Source organism: Natrix helvetica (assembly GCF_964273705.1).
Source record: "Natrix helvetica genome assembly, chromosome: 13".
NCBI classification, from domain to species: domain Eukaryota; kingdom Metazoa; phylum Chordata; class Lepidosauria; order Squamata; family Natricidae; genus Natrix; species Natrix helvetica.
The window spans coordinates 5,459,927-5,475,444 of NC_138557.1; the positions used below are offsets into that span (position 1 = coordinate 5,459,927).

At 43.3% G+C, this 15,518-nt stretch overlaps 1 protein-coding gene across 1 annotated transcript in view; it reads right to left on the reverse strand.

The window, feature by feature from the left end:
- Positions 1–15,174, reverse strand: part of OTOA (otoancorin) — a gene marked incomplete at its 5' end in the record, with an annotated part of 30,458 nt that extends 15,284 nt beyond the window's left edge. The window contains 13 exons of the mRNA XM_081965493.1: positions 431–566; positions 2,027–2,100; positions 4,025–4,142; positions 5,086–5,141; positions 6,045–6,185; positions 6,902–7,069; positions 8,111–8,326; positions 9,307–9,430; positions 10,328–10,467; positions 11,104–11,204; positions 12,347–12,450; positions 13,755–13,990; positions 15,088–15,174. Of these exons, the coding sequence (XP_081821619.1) occupies positions 431–566; positions 2,027–2,100; positions 4,025–4,142; positions 5,086–5,141; positions 6,045–6,185; positions 6,902–7,069; positions 8,111–8,326; positions 9,307–9,430; positions 10,328–10,467; positions 11,104–11,204; positions 12,347–12,450; positions 13,755–13,990; positions 15,088–15,174 (1,701 nt within the window). The remainder of the gene's footprint in view (positions 1–430; positions 567–2,026; positions 2,101–4,024; positions 4,143–5,085; positions 5,142–6,044; positions 6,186–6,901; positions 7,070–8,110; positions 8,327–9,306; positions 9,431–10,327; positions 10,468–11,103; positions 11,205–12,346; positions 12,451–13,754; positions 13,991–15,087) is intronic.
- Between the last annotated feature and the right edge of the window lie 344 nt (positions 15,175–15,518).

The window sequence follows — 15,518 nt, forward strand, 5'->3', positions numbered from 1 at the left end:
GCCAGTCGTTCCCGACTCTAGGGGGCGGTGCTCATCTCCGTTTCAAAGCCGAAGAGCCAGCGCTGTCCGAAGACATCTCCCTGGTCATGTGGCCGGCATGACTCAATGCCAAAGGCGCACGGAACGCTGTTCCCTTCCCACCAAAGGTGGTCCCTATTTTTCTACTTGCATTTTTACATGCTTTCAAACTTTCTGATCGATAAGCTCAGCGTCTGAGCTGGGCTATAAAGCATTATGAAGCGGTATATAAGTCTAAGTGTTATTGCTGTTGCTATCTGAATTTTGATCCCATGGCCGTGGGGATGCGGTAAGGGTGAAAAACTGTCAGACGTCACTTTTTTTCAGTACAGGTTGCAACTTTGAAAGGGACTACCTGTACATCAGCCTGTACGAGAAACAGACCTGGGATTGGAATAAGGGATGCTCTTACTAAGCAGCTCTGGATTTTCTGCAGGAGAATTCCCTTCTTCTGCTCGCTCCAGACGAGATGATCAAGGCCCGTCTTTCCCATACTGATCAGAAAAGGGACACAGCGGGATCCGGAGACAGATTCCAGGAACTCAGCACTGCCAAGAGAAAGTTTTCCAAAGATCCCTTTGTGGAAATGCAGCGAAAGGGATGGAATTTTATTTCTCTCTTCCCTCTAAGCTACATCAGCTGAATCAGAAATGCACCCTCGTTGACTTCAGGAGGGTTTATGTCCAGCAGCTGCTCGTATAGATTTTTAAGTAAAATTTTAATGGAAAGAAAGAACAAAGCGAGAGAGAAAGACAGACCAGACATAAAAGAAAACAACAGATTTAAGTTGCAAGTGGTTACCCCATCAAATTTTCAATTGAACGTATGTGGTTAGCAAAACACAAATCTCTTATAGAACCACAAACAGCGAACATTAAACCGGTAGTAAAATTATGGATCAAGTTGAAATATGGTGCTATAGAAAAGAAACCCCATGGGGCACCATAGATAAAGGTAAAAAGATAAAGGTTCCCCTTGCACATATGTGCTAGTCGTTCCCGACTCTAGGGGGCAGTGTTCATCTCTGTTTCAAAGCCGAAGAGCCAGCGCTGTCCAAAGATGTCTCCGTGGTCATGTGGCCGGCATGACTCAATGCCAAAGGCGCACGGAACGCTGTTCCCTTCCCACCAGAGGTGGTTCCTAGTTTTCTACTTGCGTTTTTCACGTGCTTTCGAACTGCTAGGTTGGCAGAATCTGGGACAAGTCACGGGAGCTCACTCTGTTACTCGGCGTTAGGAATTCGAACTGTCGAACTGCCAACCTTTCTGATCGACAAGTTCAGTGTCTTAGCTACTGAGCCACCACGTATGTGTCAGCAAAGTCCAAGAATGGTTTCCAATTTAAAGGAGAATATTTGTAGTTCAGGGCATTTTGCAGCAGATTTAGGAAAGCATATTTCCGTAATTTAATTAGCCATTTCCCCAAAAGAGAGATCAAAGACCCTTTTCAATTAAAAAAAAAAACATACAGTGCAGATACCTGGCAGCCTTTAGTATAAGTTATATGGATAAATTTGAATGTGAAATTCATCCAGCTATTTGTATCGAATGAGTTTTATATCAAGAAATTTGAATCATGCCTCTGCCAAAGAATTAGTCAAACAGCCACTTAGCCTCAAATCCAATTAGTAAATAATAAACAAGCAATTGTTTGCGACCACTAAATTCCTCGTGTTTGAATCTCCGTTCCTCTCAGAATTTGATGTCTAACTTTCATGGTATGTTTATCTAGTGGCAATTTTGTCATGATTGCAATGAAATAATTTTTTTCCCCTTATAGTCCTTTCAAATCCTAATGCCAAATGCCATAATTAAAATCCAATTTAAAAGTTTTCATTATTTGGAGACACAGCAGCTATCATAAATCCTTTTTTTTTTTAAACCATGAAAGAAAGAAATGAATATTGGCTGGAATGCTATATGCATATTGGCACTATAAAGATCTATCATTTTCATGATGTTTTTAAGAGAATTAAAGAATAGGAAGGTAATTAAAAAGAATGGCTTACGGAAGCACAGCTAAGAGGTAGGGAGGGACAGATGCTTCAGAAATTGTCCAAAATTTCCAAGCCAAACAATTGACCTGCAAAAAGGATTTTTCAAATGGGATTGCATAGAAACAAGACAAAAAAGCTATAATCCTGAGTGACTATTTTTTTTCTATATATGCCAACGTATTATCAGTAATTTTAATCCATTGTCAAGTCATTTAGTCAACATGATCTCAAACTAATGTTGTCATTTTTCTGCACATTTGCGATTAAAAAAAAAAACTTGGCACACTCTACGTAGAGTCCCTAAACACAATTTACAAGGTTTAGTTTTAGGTTTGGGTTTATTGGACTTATATGTCGTCCTTCTCCCAAAGGACTCAGGGCGACGTACAACATAAAACCCCATATTACAAAAGTTAAAAAGATTAAATAGAATATCCCAAAAACCCAATAGACATTTACAATGAGAATTAAAAATTAAATTAAAATTAACCATTAAAATTAATAATTTATGTTATTCAGGCCAGGCCGGCTTGCTGGAAAAGCCAACTTTTTAGGGCGCGCCGGAAAAACCGGAGGTGGGGAATTATGCGAAGCTCCGGGGGCAGCACACACAGAGATGCACACAAAGATGTGTAGGAGATGTAACATCTATGCTTTTATGGATTTGCTTAGATAAAAGTGTCATCTTTTCAAATCCAGAGACGTGCAGACCAGAGGTGGCATTCAGTAGGTTCTGACCACTTGTGGCGAACCAGTAGCGGGAATTGTGAGTAGTTCGGAGAACCGGCAAATACCACCTCTGACTGGCTCCGCCCCCATCTATTTGCTGTTTCCCGAGTCCCAGGTGATTGGCTGGATCTTCTTTTGTTTCCCAGGAGAACAGAGGAGAACAGAGTTGGAAAGCAGGTTAGCGGGGTGGGGAGGGAATGGGGATTTTGCAGTATCCTTCCCCTGGAGCAGGGAGGGAGTGGGGATTTTGCAGTATCCTTCCCCTGGAGTGGGGAGGGAATGGGGATTTTGCAGTATCCTTTCCCTGGAGTGGGGAGGGAATGGGGATTTTACAGTATCCTTTCCCTGGAGTGGGGATTTTGCAGTATCCTTTCCCTGGAGTGGGGAGGGAATGGGGATTTTGCAGTATCCTTCCCCTGGAGTGGGGAGGGAATGGGGATTTTGCAGTATCCTTCCCCTGGAGTGGGGAGGGAATGGAGATTTTGCAGTATCCTTCCCCTGGAGTGGGAAGGGAATGGGGATTTTGCAGTATCCTTCCCCTGGAATGGGGAGGGAATGGGGATTTTGCAGTATCCTTCCCCTGGAGTGGGGAGGGAATGGAGATTTTACAATATCCTTCCCCTGGAATGGGGAGGGAATGGGGATTTTGCAGTATCCTTTCCCTGGAGTGGGGAGGGAATGGAGATTTTACAATATCCTTCCCCTGGAATGGGGAGGGAATGGGGATTTTGCAGTATCCTTCCCCTGGAGTGGGGAGGGAATGGAGATTTTACAATATCCTTCCCCTGGAATGGGGAGGGAATGGGGATTTTGCAGTATCCTTCCCCTGGAGTGGGGAGGGAATGGGGATTTTGCAGTATCCTTTCCTTGGAGTGGGGAGGGAATGGGGATTTTGCAGTATCCTTTCCCTGGAGTGGGGAAGGAATGGAGATTTTACAATATCCTTCCCCTGGAACAGGGAGGGAATGGTGATTTTGCAGTATCCTTCCCCTGCCACGCCCACCAAACCATGCCCACCAAGCCACGCTCACAGAACCAGTAGTAAAAAAAAATTGAATCCCACCACTGGTGCCGAATTCAGGAAGCAATTGCCGTTTTTCCGATTACATTGTTTCCAAAATGCAACATCTCCATAAAATGCAATTCTCCCTCAAAAAGCATTCTCTTTAAAATGCCAATCCCAAGTATTTAATTTGCCCTAAGTGAAATCGGGATCCAGACACCAAACAAGACTTTCTGTTGGGAATAAAACAAACATATTAGGATATGTTCATATTTGACCTGGAAGGAAGACAGCAGATGAAGGTGTTTTTCAAAGATGTGGAAAAGGTTCAGAAAAGAGATTGGGCTCAGGTTCTCGATGTGCCAGCAGGTCAGTCCTTTCAACAGCTGTCCATTACTGGAGGAAAATAGGAAAAACAAAAATACAAAGTAAGAATTGAGCCAGCCGTGTGCAGCAGCTGCTAAAAAACCCAACACAGTTCTAGGCTGCATCAACAGAGGGATAGAATCAAGATCGCGTGAAGGGTTAATGCCACTTTACAAAGCCTTGGTAAGGCCACACTTGGAATACGGCGTTCAGTTTTGGTCACCACGATGTAGAAAAGATGTGGAGACTCTATAAAGAGTGCAGAGAAGAGCAACAAAGATGATTAGGGGGCTGGAGGCTAAAACATATGAAGAACGGTTGCAGGAACTGGGTATGTTTAGTTTGATGAAAAGAAGGACTAGGGGAGACATGATAGCAGTCTTCCAATATCTCAGGGGTTGCCACAAAGGAGAGGGAGTCAAGCTATTCTCCAAGGCACCTGAGTGTAGAACAAGAAGCAATGGGTGGAAACTAATCAAGGCGAGAAGCAACTTAGAACTGAGGAGAAACTTCCTGAGAAGTTGTGAGAACAATTAATCAGTGGAACAACTTGCCTCCAGAAGTTATAAATGCTCCAACACTGGAAGTCTTTAAGAAGATGTTGGATAGCCATTTGTCTGCAACGGTATAGGATTTCTTGCCTAGGCAGGGGGTTGGACTAGAAGACCTCCAAGGTCCCTTCCAACTCTGCTATTGTATTTGTGTTTGTATTTGTAATTGTGTAGGATCCAATTTAATTCTAAGAATGTTCCCTCTCGTTCAATCAGACTCAACGTCCGAAAAAGGATTTTAAAAAAAACCTCTTTCAATTTGTGTGTCTTTCCAAAGAGTCCTATTACAAGCATCCTAATTCCCAACCAGTCAAGGAGCATGGGTGGTGTAGTACCACCTCGCCAGGGGATGTCAGTTCTAGAATGTTGTCTTCAACAAGGATCCTCAGTGCTCATTCTAAGATGAGGGGATGCTTCCTTACCTTAAGAGTTCAGACAGGGACGTTTTCCTTGACAATAATTCGTACAGAAACAAAGCCTGAAATTAAACAGATAAGGGATTTGTATATTATAGCAATTTAATTTTTTCTTTGGCAACTTTAAGGTAGATGGACTCCCAGAATTTCCCAGCCAGCATATAACCATGCAATCAAAGCCCTACCCCCTTTGACAAGTGACAGACACTGATTAAAAGGGGGCAAATTTCCATCGCCTGGTTGTCTGTGCCATCTTGGCTTTTGGGGGGGGGGCACTCTAACAATGGGGATATCCAAATTAGGGCCAAGTTGTAGGAGAACTTCCCCTTTTGCCCTCCTCTTTGTCCTCTAATCAAAGAGAGAAGAAACCTGGAATTAAGGAGAAGCTTCCTAACAGTGAGGACAATTAACCAGTGGAAAAGCTTGCCTCCAGAAGTTGTGGGTGCTTCATCACTGGAAGTTTTTGAGAAGATGCTGGACAGTCACTTGTCTGAGATGGTATAGGTTCTTCTGCTTGAGCAGGGGGCTGGACTAGAAGACCTCCGAGGTCCCTTCCTATTCTATTCTATTCTATTCTAGTCTCTATTTTCTATTCTATTCTATTTTCTATTCTATTCTATTTTCTATTCTATTATTATTATTATTTTCTATTCTATTCTATTTTCTATTTTTATACTATTCTATTTTCTATTCTATTCTTTATTCTATTCTACTCTTTATTCTATACTAATTCTATTCTATTCTTCATTCCATTATTCTATTTCTATTCTTCATTCCATTATTCTGTTCTGTTCTTCTATTCTATTCTTCATTCCATTATTCTATTCTATTCTTCTATTCTATTCTTCATTCCATTATTCTATTCTATTCTATTCCCCATTCCCTTTCCATTCTTCCACTTCCTAGTTGTCAAATCCAAGATGTCCCCATCATGCACCCATCCACCTGTGACTCTTTCAGGTTACCTGGCTTGTCCTCAGCTCTTTTTCCCCCACCAATGACGCATTGAGGCTTCCTGCCTTCCATAAATCGAACAAGGAGACCTCAGTAAAAAAGGCACTAGGCAGATCGGTGAGCATCGACGTGAGGGGCACAGAGGCCAGGATCTGTCAGAAAAAGGGACGCGTTTGAGAATTTTCTGTAACCGTCTGTGGAAACAACCTTGGGGGAGATAGGAGGAAGAGCCACAGTCAAGACAACGCTCAGATAAGAGGCAGCTGAGCCCACAGAAGGAATGGGAAGTGGTACACATCTTAGAAAAAACCCTCCCTAGTTTCTTGGACTGTAAAGTTGAGGGGGGAAGAGATGTCCCCTCAGCAGTGGTGGCATCCCGCCGGTTTAACAACTGGTTTGGGGATCGTGTGCCTCGTGCCCCTGCGACTGAAACGCCTCTGCGTGAATGCACGGTTTTAACAAAACTTACCTGCTATGTTACCTCCGCGGAGTACCACAGCTAAGGCGTGGCAGTGCGCTCTGCTGCGCGAGTCAGCTGAGAGGATATAGATAAGTAAAGGGCAGGGGCAGGCGGGTGGGCGAGCCCACCTGATCCTCAGAGTGAACCAGTTCACTCCCCAGCTGATGGTCGGAGCTATTGGTTCACCCAAACCAGTCCGAACCGGCTGAATCCCACCACTGCCTTTCGGACTTGCAAGATTCTGTTACTCCCATTTTGCAGTAAAGTAGACTTAAGGCTTCTGAAGCTAGTCCTCTTGATAGATAGTTTGAGATGAAGAACAGGGAAAGGAAATATTTTTGGTTCTAAACCCGTGATGTCTCCAACTCACTCACCCGTTCTCCGTTGCTCAGAAATATAAGCGCTTACCTTCCGGAAGATTCCTTGTCTTTGAGCTGGAGACAGATCCAGTACCCGGTGTGCCAAGACACTCTGGATGGCCTGGGAGAGTTCGCCGGGGTTCATATTGTAGAAGGACAGGGTGTCGATACCAGGTGCTAAAGACCCCATTTGACTAACATTGTGAAACGACAATGCCTGACAAGAAAACCGAAGACGTAAATAAGGATGTATGGCCGAAAGGATCGTGTGAACGTAGCCAATTGCCCTTTATTGATAAATGGTTCAGTAAACCACCATTTGCGGGAATTAGCTAACATTTTGGGCAGTTTGAGCTCCCTGCGCCAACTCAGGAAGCTCAAACTGTCCAAAGAGCTGCTGATTCTGTTCTACCAAGGAATTATTGAGTCTGTCATTTGCACCTCCATAACTCTCTAGTTTGGCTCTGCAGCCCAACAAGACAGAGACAGACTTTAATGGATAATTAGAACTGCAGAAAAAACAATTGCTACAAAGCTGCCTTCCATTGAGGACCTGGACACTACACGAGTCAAAAAGAGTTCTGTGAAAATATCTACAGACCCCTCTCATCCGGGACATAAATTGTTTCAACTCCTACCCTCAAAATGACGCTATAGAGCACTGCACACCAAGACAACTAGACACAAGGACAGGTTTTTCGCAAATGCCATCACTCTGCTAAACAAATAATTATCTCAACACTGTCATTTACTAAGACTGTATTACTATTCTTCTTCTCTTCCTTCCTAGCATCTATTTCTCCCCACTTATGGCTATAACCATGTTGCAATTTATATATTTTTTATTTATCTCCTAGTATGATTTGATAGCTTATTAGTAACCTTGACTATCACTAAGTGTTGTATCTTTTTATTTTTGATGAATATATTTTATTCTCCTTATGTACACTGAGAGCATCTGCACCAAAGACAAATTCCTTGTGTGTCCAATCACACTTGGCCAATAAAGAATTCTATTCTGTTCTGTTCTGTTCTATTCTATTCTATTCTATTCTATTCTTCATTCCATTATTCTATCCTACCCTACCCTACCCTACTCTACTCTACATTACTCTACTCTACTCTACTCTACTCTACTCTACTCTTATTCCATATTCTTATTCCATATTCTATTCTATTCAGAATTCTATTCTCATCTTAAGAAATTCCACAGCAAAAGAGTTTTGTAATTAAAACGCCTCTGACAACCAAACATAACCTTTTCGTAAAGCAGGTATTTGCTGGATAGAATTATAGTTTGGCTCTTGGCCCATCTGGAGACTTGGTTTAGGGTAGAGATGGCAGCATGCACGGCTGTGGGGGACAGAGACTCCAGCTGACTGGTTGCCAGACCCAGGACAGCATCAGAGAGGGTGCCGAGAACGTCATTCAAAGTCTGGTTTCGAACAGCGACATTGAGAAGTTGGGCCTTCAGCTGGAACCATTCCAAGAACACCAAGGGTAATAACAGCAAAACAAAACCCACAATATTTTGAAAAGCTGTTGCTAAGAAGCTTAGACGCATGGTTTGACAGTTGAGACATCACTAGAAAGCCCTCAAGGGTGATAAGAGAATAACAATAATTAGAAAAGTACTCGAATGAGCAGAGATGGACAAAATGACAATAGAACTAAAAGAAAGAGAAGAATCGGAGTTCTATAAAATATGGAATAGAATTTAAAAGTGGCTAGAAAACAGAAGCCAAAACAGAAAATAGAGAATGTAAAATATATGGTAATATAAATAATCAATATTATTATAAGCACTACAGTTGCTATATTATAGGACAAGGTAAAAGCAATAGGAAGGCAATGCAGCATGGAGAATTATAAAGGCAAACAGGAAAGCCGATACAGAAGGCTGTATAATTACTTTGTATTATTATGTATGTTTTGTGTTTTATTTTGTTTTTTCTTGTGGTGTTTTTCTTTCTGTTTTTAAAGATTAAAACATTCAATAAAAATTATTTTTTAAAAAAGAGAATAACAGAGTTGGAAGGGACCTTGGAGGTCTTCTAGTCCAACCCCCTCAACAAGCAAGAAACCCTATACCATTTCAGAAAAATGGTTGTCCAATCTCTTCTTAAAAACCTCCAGTGTTAGGGCATTCACAACTTCTGGAGGCAAGTTGTTCCACTGGTTAATTGTTCTAACTGTCAGGAAATTCCTCCTTAGTTCTAAGTTGCTTCTCTCCCTGATTAGTTTCCACCCATTGCTTCTTCTCCTACCCTCAGGTGCCTTGGAAAATAGTTTGACTCCCTCTTCTTTGTGGCAACCCCTGAGATATTCAGACACTGCTATCATGTCACCCCTTGTCCTTCTTTTCTTCAAACTAGACATACCCACTTCTTGCAACTGTTCTTCATACGTTTTGATCTCCAGTCCTCTAATGATGTTGTCCCAGTCTCTCCTTACCTTCTGCACATTGGCCTGGAAGCTTCTCAACTGGTGACATTTAATCATCTGGTGAAGCAAGGCCCGGGCCATGGTGGAATCCATCTCAGCCAAATCATGGTAGAAACATACCAGCAAACCAAGCCTGCGTGAGGAACATAAGAGGTTAGCTTTGTTTTCTTCTGGAGAAACTATGTTGTCTCTGGGTTGTTGTTTTTTCCCATCTATCTTCATTAAGCCTATTTCAGATTTGAAGTCTTTTCCACCTCAAAATAGCAGGCAACTGAACTCCAGTCTGAGAAGAACTTCTTGGTGTCCTTCAAGAAGACAAATGTAATTCTCACATCACATGTCCCTGTTGAGTTGGGGTGAGCACAGTGGACCCAACTTGTTCCAAGTTATCTTGAGGCAAGGTGGACATCCAAAACGCATCATTAAGGGAGGGGCTTTGACCAATTTGCACACTCCCCTTCAGACAAGTTTACCGAACATCAAAGAATGATGGATTTGGAAGAAACCACCAAGATTATCTAGATGTTGGAAGGAGGACAAAAACCTTCTAGATCCATCTTCTGCGATGTGCAAAAAAGACCAACTTGTCCACAAAAAAGATGTTTCCACCAGTGGTGGGATTCAATATTTTTTTCTACCAGTTTTGTGGGTGTGGCTTGGCCTGGTGGGCGTGACAGCGGAAGGATACTGCAAAATCCCCATTCCCTCCCCACCCCACTAACCTGCTTTCCAGCTCCGTTCTCCTGTGCAGGGCAACAGAAGAAGACTCAGCCGATCAGCTGGGAGTCAGGAGGGAGCGAATAGATGGAGGCACAGCCAGCCAGAAGTGGAATTTGCTGGTTCTCCGAACTACTCAAAATTTCCGCTACCGGTTTGCCAGAACCAGTCAGAACTGGTTGAATACCACCTCTGGTTTCCGCCAACCTCTTCTTAAAAATCTCCAGATGGGGAACCCGCAACCTTCACAGTTAAGACTATTCCACTGTTGCTCAGCTCTTCAAAATGCAACTCTGAGGGAAATCAATCTTGCCTGTACAAAGTGGATATGTTCCTCATATCGAAGCCAGATGCATTGATTCTTTCCAGGAAAGCTCGCGCAAGATTGGGTGTGATATCGTACACCATATCCAGTTGCTTGGTTGCATTGTCGTAGCTGGCAAACAGCCACATCTAAGGAGCGGAGAAAGGACAAGTGAGATAGATCGGCCGCTTCCATCAATAGATTAAATTATTATTATTATTTTGAAAAAATCTCATATGTTACTGTCCCGACAGGTTAGTCTTGGACTTACAACCACTCCTTTCATGACCGTAGTTGCAACAGCACTGAAAAAGTGACTTTCAACTGACTGGACCTCACATTTACAATTGTCACAGCATCTCCATGGTCAACAATTCCATTTTTCAGCAACTGGCATGTATTAAGCAATAGCACTTAGACTTATATACTGCTTCACAGTGCTTTACAGCCCTCTCTAAGCAGTTGACAGAGTCAGCCTTTTGCCCCCAACAATCAGGGTCCCCATTTTACCCACCTGGAGGATGGGAGGCTGAGTCAACCTGGAGTTGGTCAGGATCGAACTGCTGGCAGTCAGCAGAATTAGCCTGCAATGCTGCTTTCTAACCACTGCACCACCACAGCTCTTAATATTAAGATTTGCAACGGTTACAACATCCTGGGACATACAATTGTCATTTGCAATTTTCACAAACTGGTGACAAGCAAAATCAGCGGCCAAAGCCAGATTCACTTCAGGTTAGACCTTCCATAACCAGTCTTCATAGTCAGACGTTCTTTTTACTTACTTCATACGGGTTAATTTTCCTGATTTCTTCAAGGGGGAGGTGAACCATATACCTCCCGAGAATCCACAGGCTTTCAGCGCTGACCCAAGATGTGGAATTGTCTGAAACTTGGAAGCCACAATGTTATAACAGCATGCTTAGATAACTCTAGGAACATCAGCAGTGTAAAAAGCTGATTACAATATTGTTTTGTTCTAGTGCCCTCTACTGAACATCACCAAAACACTTAACCTCTTCAGAGGAAACTGAACTCCTGAGGACATACAAGATATCTATACGTATAAAAGGCAGGTACCACTCACTTATCACCAAATCTCTAGAACCGTAAAGCAAACCTACAAACTTGAAATTGGGCAGGTATGTTCTTCTTGATTCTAGGTGCTCGCTACGAAAGGATTTTTCAAAATGACTATTAGATCATTAGTATTTCTTATACAGTAATTAGCACGCTCTGATGCTAAAGAGTTCTACGCCCCCTCCCCACCTGAAAAGAACTCTGTTCCAACTGCCAGTTGCCTCACATTCCATTACCTCAGTTCAAACTGGCAGACGTTCCACTCCTTCATTCAGGAGCGGTCTGGGGTTCCTTAACAGTACTAAACGTCGATACCTCACCAAAATGTCTACCCCTTCCACCTCTGGAACTGCTTCCGGACTCAAGGTGTGTGTTTCAATCACCGACTTCCACTGAGCCAACCGATTGTGAATGGAATTTCTCCCGCTTAGCCCGATCACGTAGTTTTGTCACAAAGAACGGGTACCCAGCTATTGGTATTCATAGTTTTCTTGGCAATGGAAAGGAACCAGTTGATATCGCTTGGTTCTCAGATATTATTTTGGCTTTTCCACTCTGAGATTTCCTTGTGGTCTCCCATCCTCACGGTAATGAAGGTCCCGTTTTCCTTAGCGTTTGTAGGGTCTGTCAGCTGGGTGGGTGCCAATTGCTGTACTTTTGTGCGAATGACCCACAAACGCACCCAGGAGGAGGATGAATCAGCAATACAGGTGTAGCCAGTTTAAGACGCTGCTGGGGTCCACACAAGCCTTTTACTGTTTTAAGAGGTGTCTATATAGGTGGCCATTAGAGGGCGTCTCTCTCTCTCTCTCTCATCGTGTATCTCATTTCTCTCCTTGTGTCCATAGCTGAGTGGTAAGGGATTTATCTGCAATGTGTCTGTCTGTCTGTCACACGCGCGCACACACACACACACACACACAGATAAATAATACATTTTTCACTTACCGCTGGTATTGTCGGATGTTTGTAGATTCTGCATCATCCACTCGTACACAGCCCTTTGAGAGCTTGTGGTTAGTCTGTCATACAGGTCTTTAAAGACTGTTGATCTGTTGGGCCAAAAATCACACAAGAATCAGACAGGGTGGCCCATTCATTTGTTTGCAAAAAAAAAAAGGGGGGGGGATCCAGTCAAACTATCTCAGGACTCAATAAAACTAAATAAAAAATAAACTAAAATAAATTAAAGCTAAATAAAACCTGGTTAATGGAGAGGGTAACCAATATGTTCCTAGTCCAGGGGTCGGCAACCTTAAGCACTCAAAGAGCCATTCGGGCCCGTTTCCCACAGAAAATAAAACACCGGGAGGCACAAAATCCTTCCCGTGCCTGGCTATTTCCAGAGCGATCACAAAACTAGCATATGTAGTTGAATTAAACGTTCTGTTTTCTTCTGAGATTTTTCTTTTCTTGGATTTAACCACGGTTGGCCTACCGGAGGTTGAAAAGCTCAATAGATCACGTGCCGGCGGGTGTCGCCCATTGGCGGTTGTGACACACATTTTAAGCGAGGGGGAGCCGCAGCAGAGGGATGAAAGAGCCACATGCGGCTCAGGAGCTTCGGGTTGCTGACCCCTGTCCTAGAGCAAGGGAAACCTTGAATAATGGTCTGTGGGAATGGCCTTGGAGACAGGAGGGAAAGGTTTAGACTGGATAACCAGCAAGTAAAATAGGTCTCAATCTGTCATGGAGTCCAAAACACAAATAAACGTAAGGCTAGAAACAGGAGCTTAATTTTACATGAAGCCAGCATATTTTTAACAAAAACCTAAGTGATTTACTGAAAAAAAAAAACCTAAGGTGGAGCAGAATATCAGGTGGGCTCAAAAGATGTTGGGTATTAAAAAGTGATGTCCCCAGGCATTCATGGACATCCATTTCTTGAGCCTTCCCTTTCATTGGGCAAATAATATTAATTTTCAGGTACTGGTGATTTAATTGCTGCTAGTTGATGTACGGTTGTAAGCTGTAAACTGTAAACTGATGCAAGGAGGATGAATCAGCAATACAGGTGTAGCCAGTTTAAGACGCTGGTAGGGTCCACACAAGTCTTTTACTGTTTTAAGAGGTGTCTATATATAGGTAGCCATTAGAGGGCGTCTCTCTCTCTCTCTCTCATCGTGTATCTCATTTCTCTCCTTGTGTCCATAGCTGAGTGGTAAGGGATTTATCTGCAATGTGTATGTCTGTCTGTATGTATGTATATATAAACCACTATTAATTGTCTAAAGGCTTTGTGTGCTGTGTGCTGTGTTTTGTTCCTGGGTTTATCTCATAATAATAGTCACGCCAAAACTCTGACATTAATAACTGTTTTCCTTCAGCATAATAAACTGTTGAGAAAATGACTTACAGATTCCGGAAAGCCTCTTTCTGAAGATCTTGAGGGAAGCTTGCCACGTTGTGGGCTTGGAGATACGTGGCCGAAGAGGCTTGAAGGATCTGGCTTAAGATGTCCACGCATTCAGCAGAATTGAGGATCCCAAAGCACTTTTCTAACGTAATAAGGACCAAGGTACGGTTCCCTCCAGGGCTTTGGAAAAGTTTCTTTCTTATTCCGTGTAGATCGATTAGGATATTTCCCAGATCCTGGAGATACGAGAGAAAGATCTAAGCCATGGCAAGAAAAATGAGCTCTCCAACAGGGGTTAGACTGGAGCTCTGCAGGAATCTTAACATTCGTCAGAGAGAAAATAAATTATCGGTGATTGGGAGGAGGAGGAGGACGACGAGGAGGAGGACGAGGACGAGGAAGAGGAGGAGGACAACTACGGATTGTCCTATCTAAGAAAGGTAAAAAAAAATTGGAATAATTTAGAGGAGAGCTGGTTAATCTTTTCAACTTTACTGTAAGATACATGGACTTCAACTCCCAGAATTCCCCAGCCAGCAAGGATGAGATTCAGCTGGTTCGGACCAGTTTGGGTGAGCCTGTAACTCTGACAATCAGCTGAGAGCGAACCGATTCGCTCCGACGATCAGTTGGGCCTGCCCACCCACTTATATTTCCTTTGTTTGAAGCCCAGCTGATAGGCACAGCTGTTTTACTCATTGGGGCTGCAGTAGAAGGTAAGTTTTTCAAATGCACTGCGCGTGGGTGGAGCGAACAAAAAGTTCTTGGAGGGCACAGAGTGAGACCCAATGTCAGGGTTCCAAATAGCATCCAAAATTAAATCAGAGTCCAAGGCAAAGTATTGCTCAAGGTTCCAATCGATTATGAGACCCATGTTGGCACATCTGGGAAAACCCGACTCTGAAGGCTTCCCGGTTTTCCCCACCCAGTTGAAAGTTCAAGATCTTTCCCCCACACCCACAAGTCCATCTCATGGTCCAATCTCTCATTGCCACGCTGGCAGCTTTCACCCATCCAGTTCCGGACAGGTGCAGAGGTGCAGAAACAAAGGATGACCTTGGCTTTCTAGAAAGAATTTTGTTTTGGCTACGTATCATCTAACTCAATACAATCTCCCCTCCCATTTTCCCACAATAGAAAATGCATGGTAGAAGAATAGAAAGTGTGGCAGGCCAAAGATCTACAAGCAAAGATGGCTGCAGCCCTAACACCCACAATAAAAATGTTTGATAGAAGAGGTGATTTAAGGCACACGCTTTCCGTTTTTTTGTCGCTACCGGTTCGAGTGAACTGGTGCAAACCGGCTGAATACTACCTCTGCAACCGTCCTTACCAAATACTTCTGGGTCTTTCCAAAGAGGTACTTCATGGCTGCTTGAAAATCCTCAGGACTCATATCCTGAAAGATCGAAAGCAACATTCTGGGGTTGTGGAAAAGGTGTTCAAAATAATTGCTGATTGATTCCTGGAAAATAGAAAGTTTTGCAAGTTCAAATACGGGAAGGGGAGACTCAAATATTTCCCCCCCCCTCAATGCCAGGGGTCTTTCTGATGATGCTTGCTAAGCAAATCCATCCTCTAGACCAGTGATGGCTAATCTTTTGGTGCCGAAAAAAGAGCGCACATGCCTGTACCCATAATGCAATGCGTGCCCCTTGCGCATGCGCACGACACCCCCAGCCCCCCATGCATGCAACACCCCACCCCACCCCGTGCACCATTTTGGGCATAGGCCACCCTACAGCCTCCTGGGACCAAAATTGG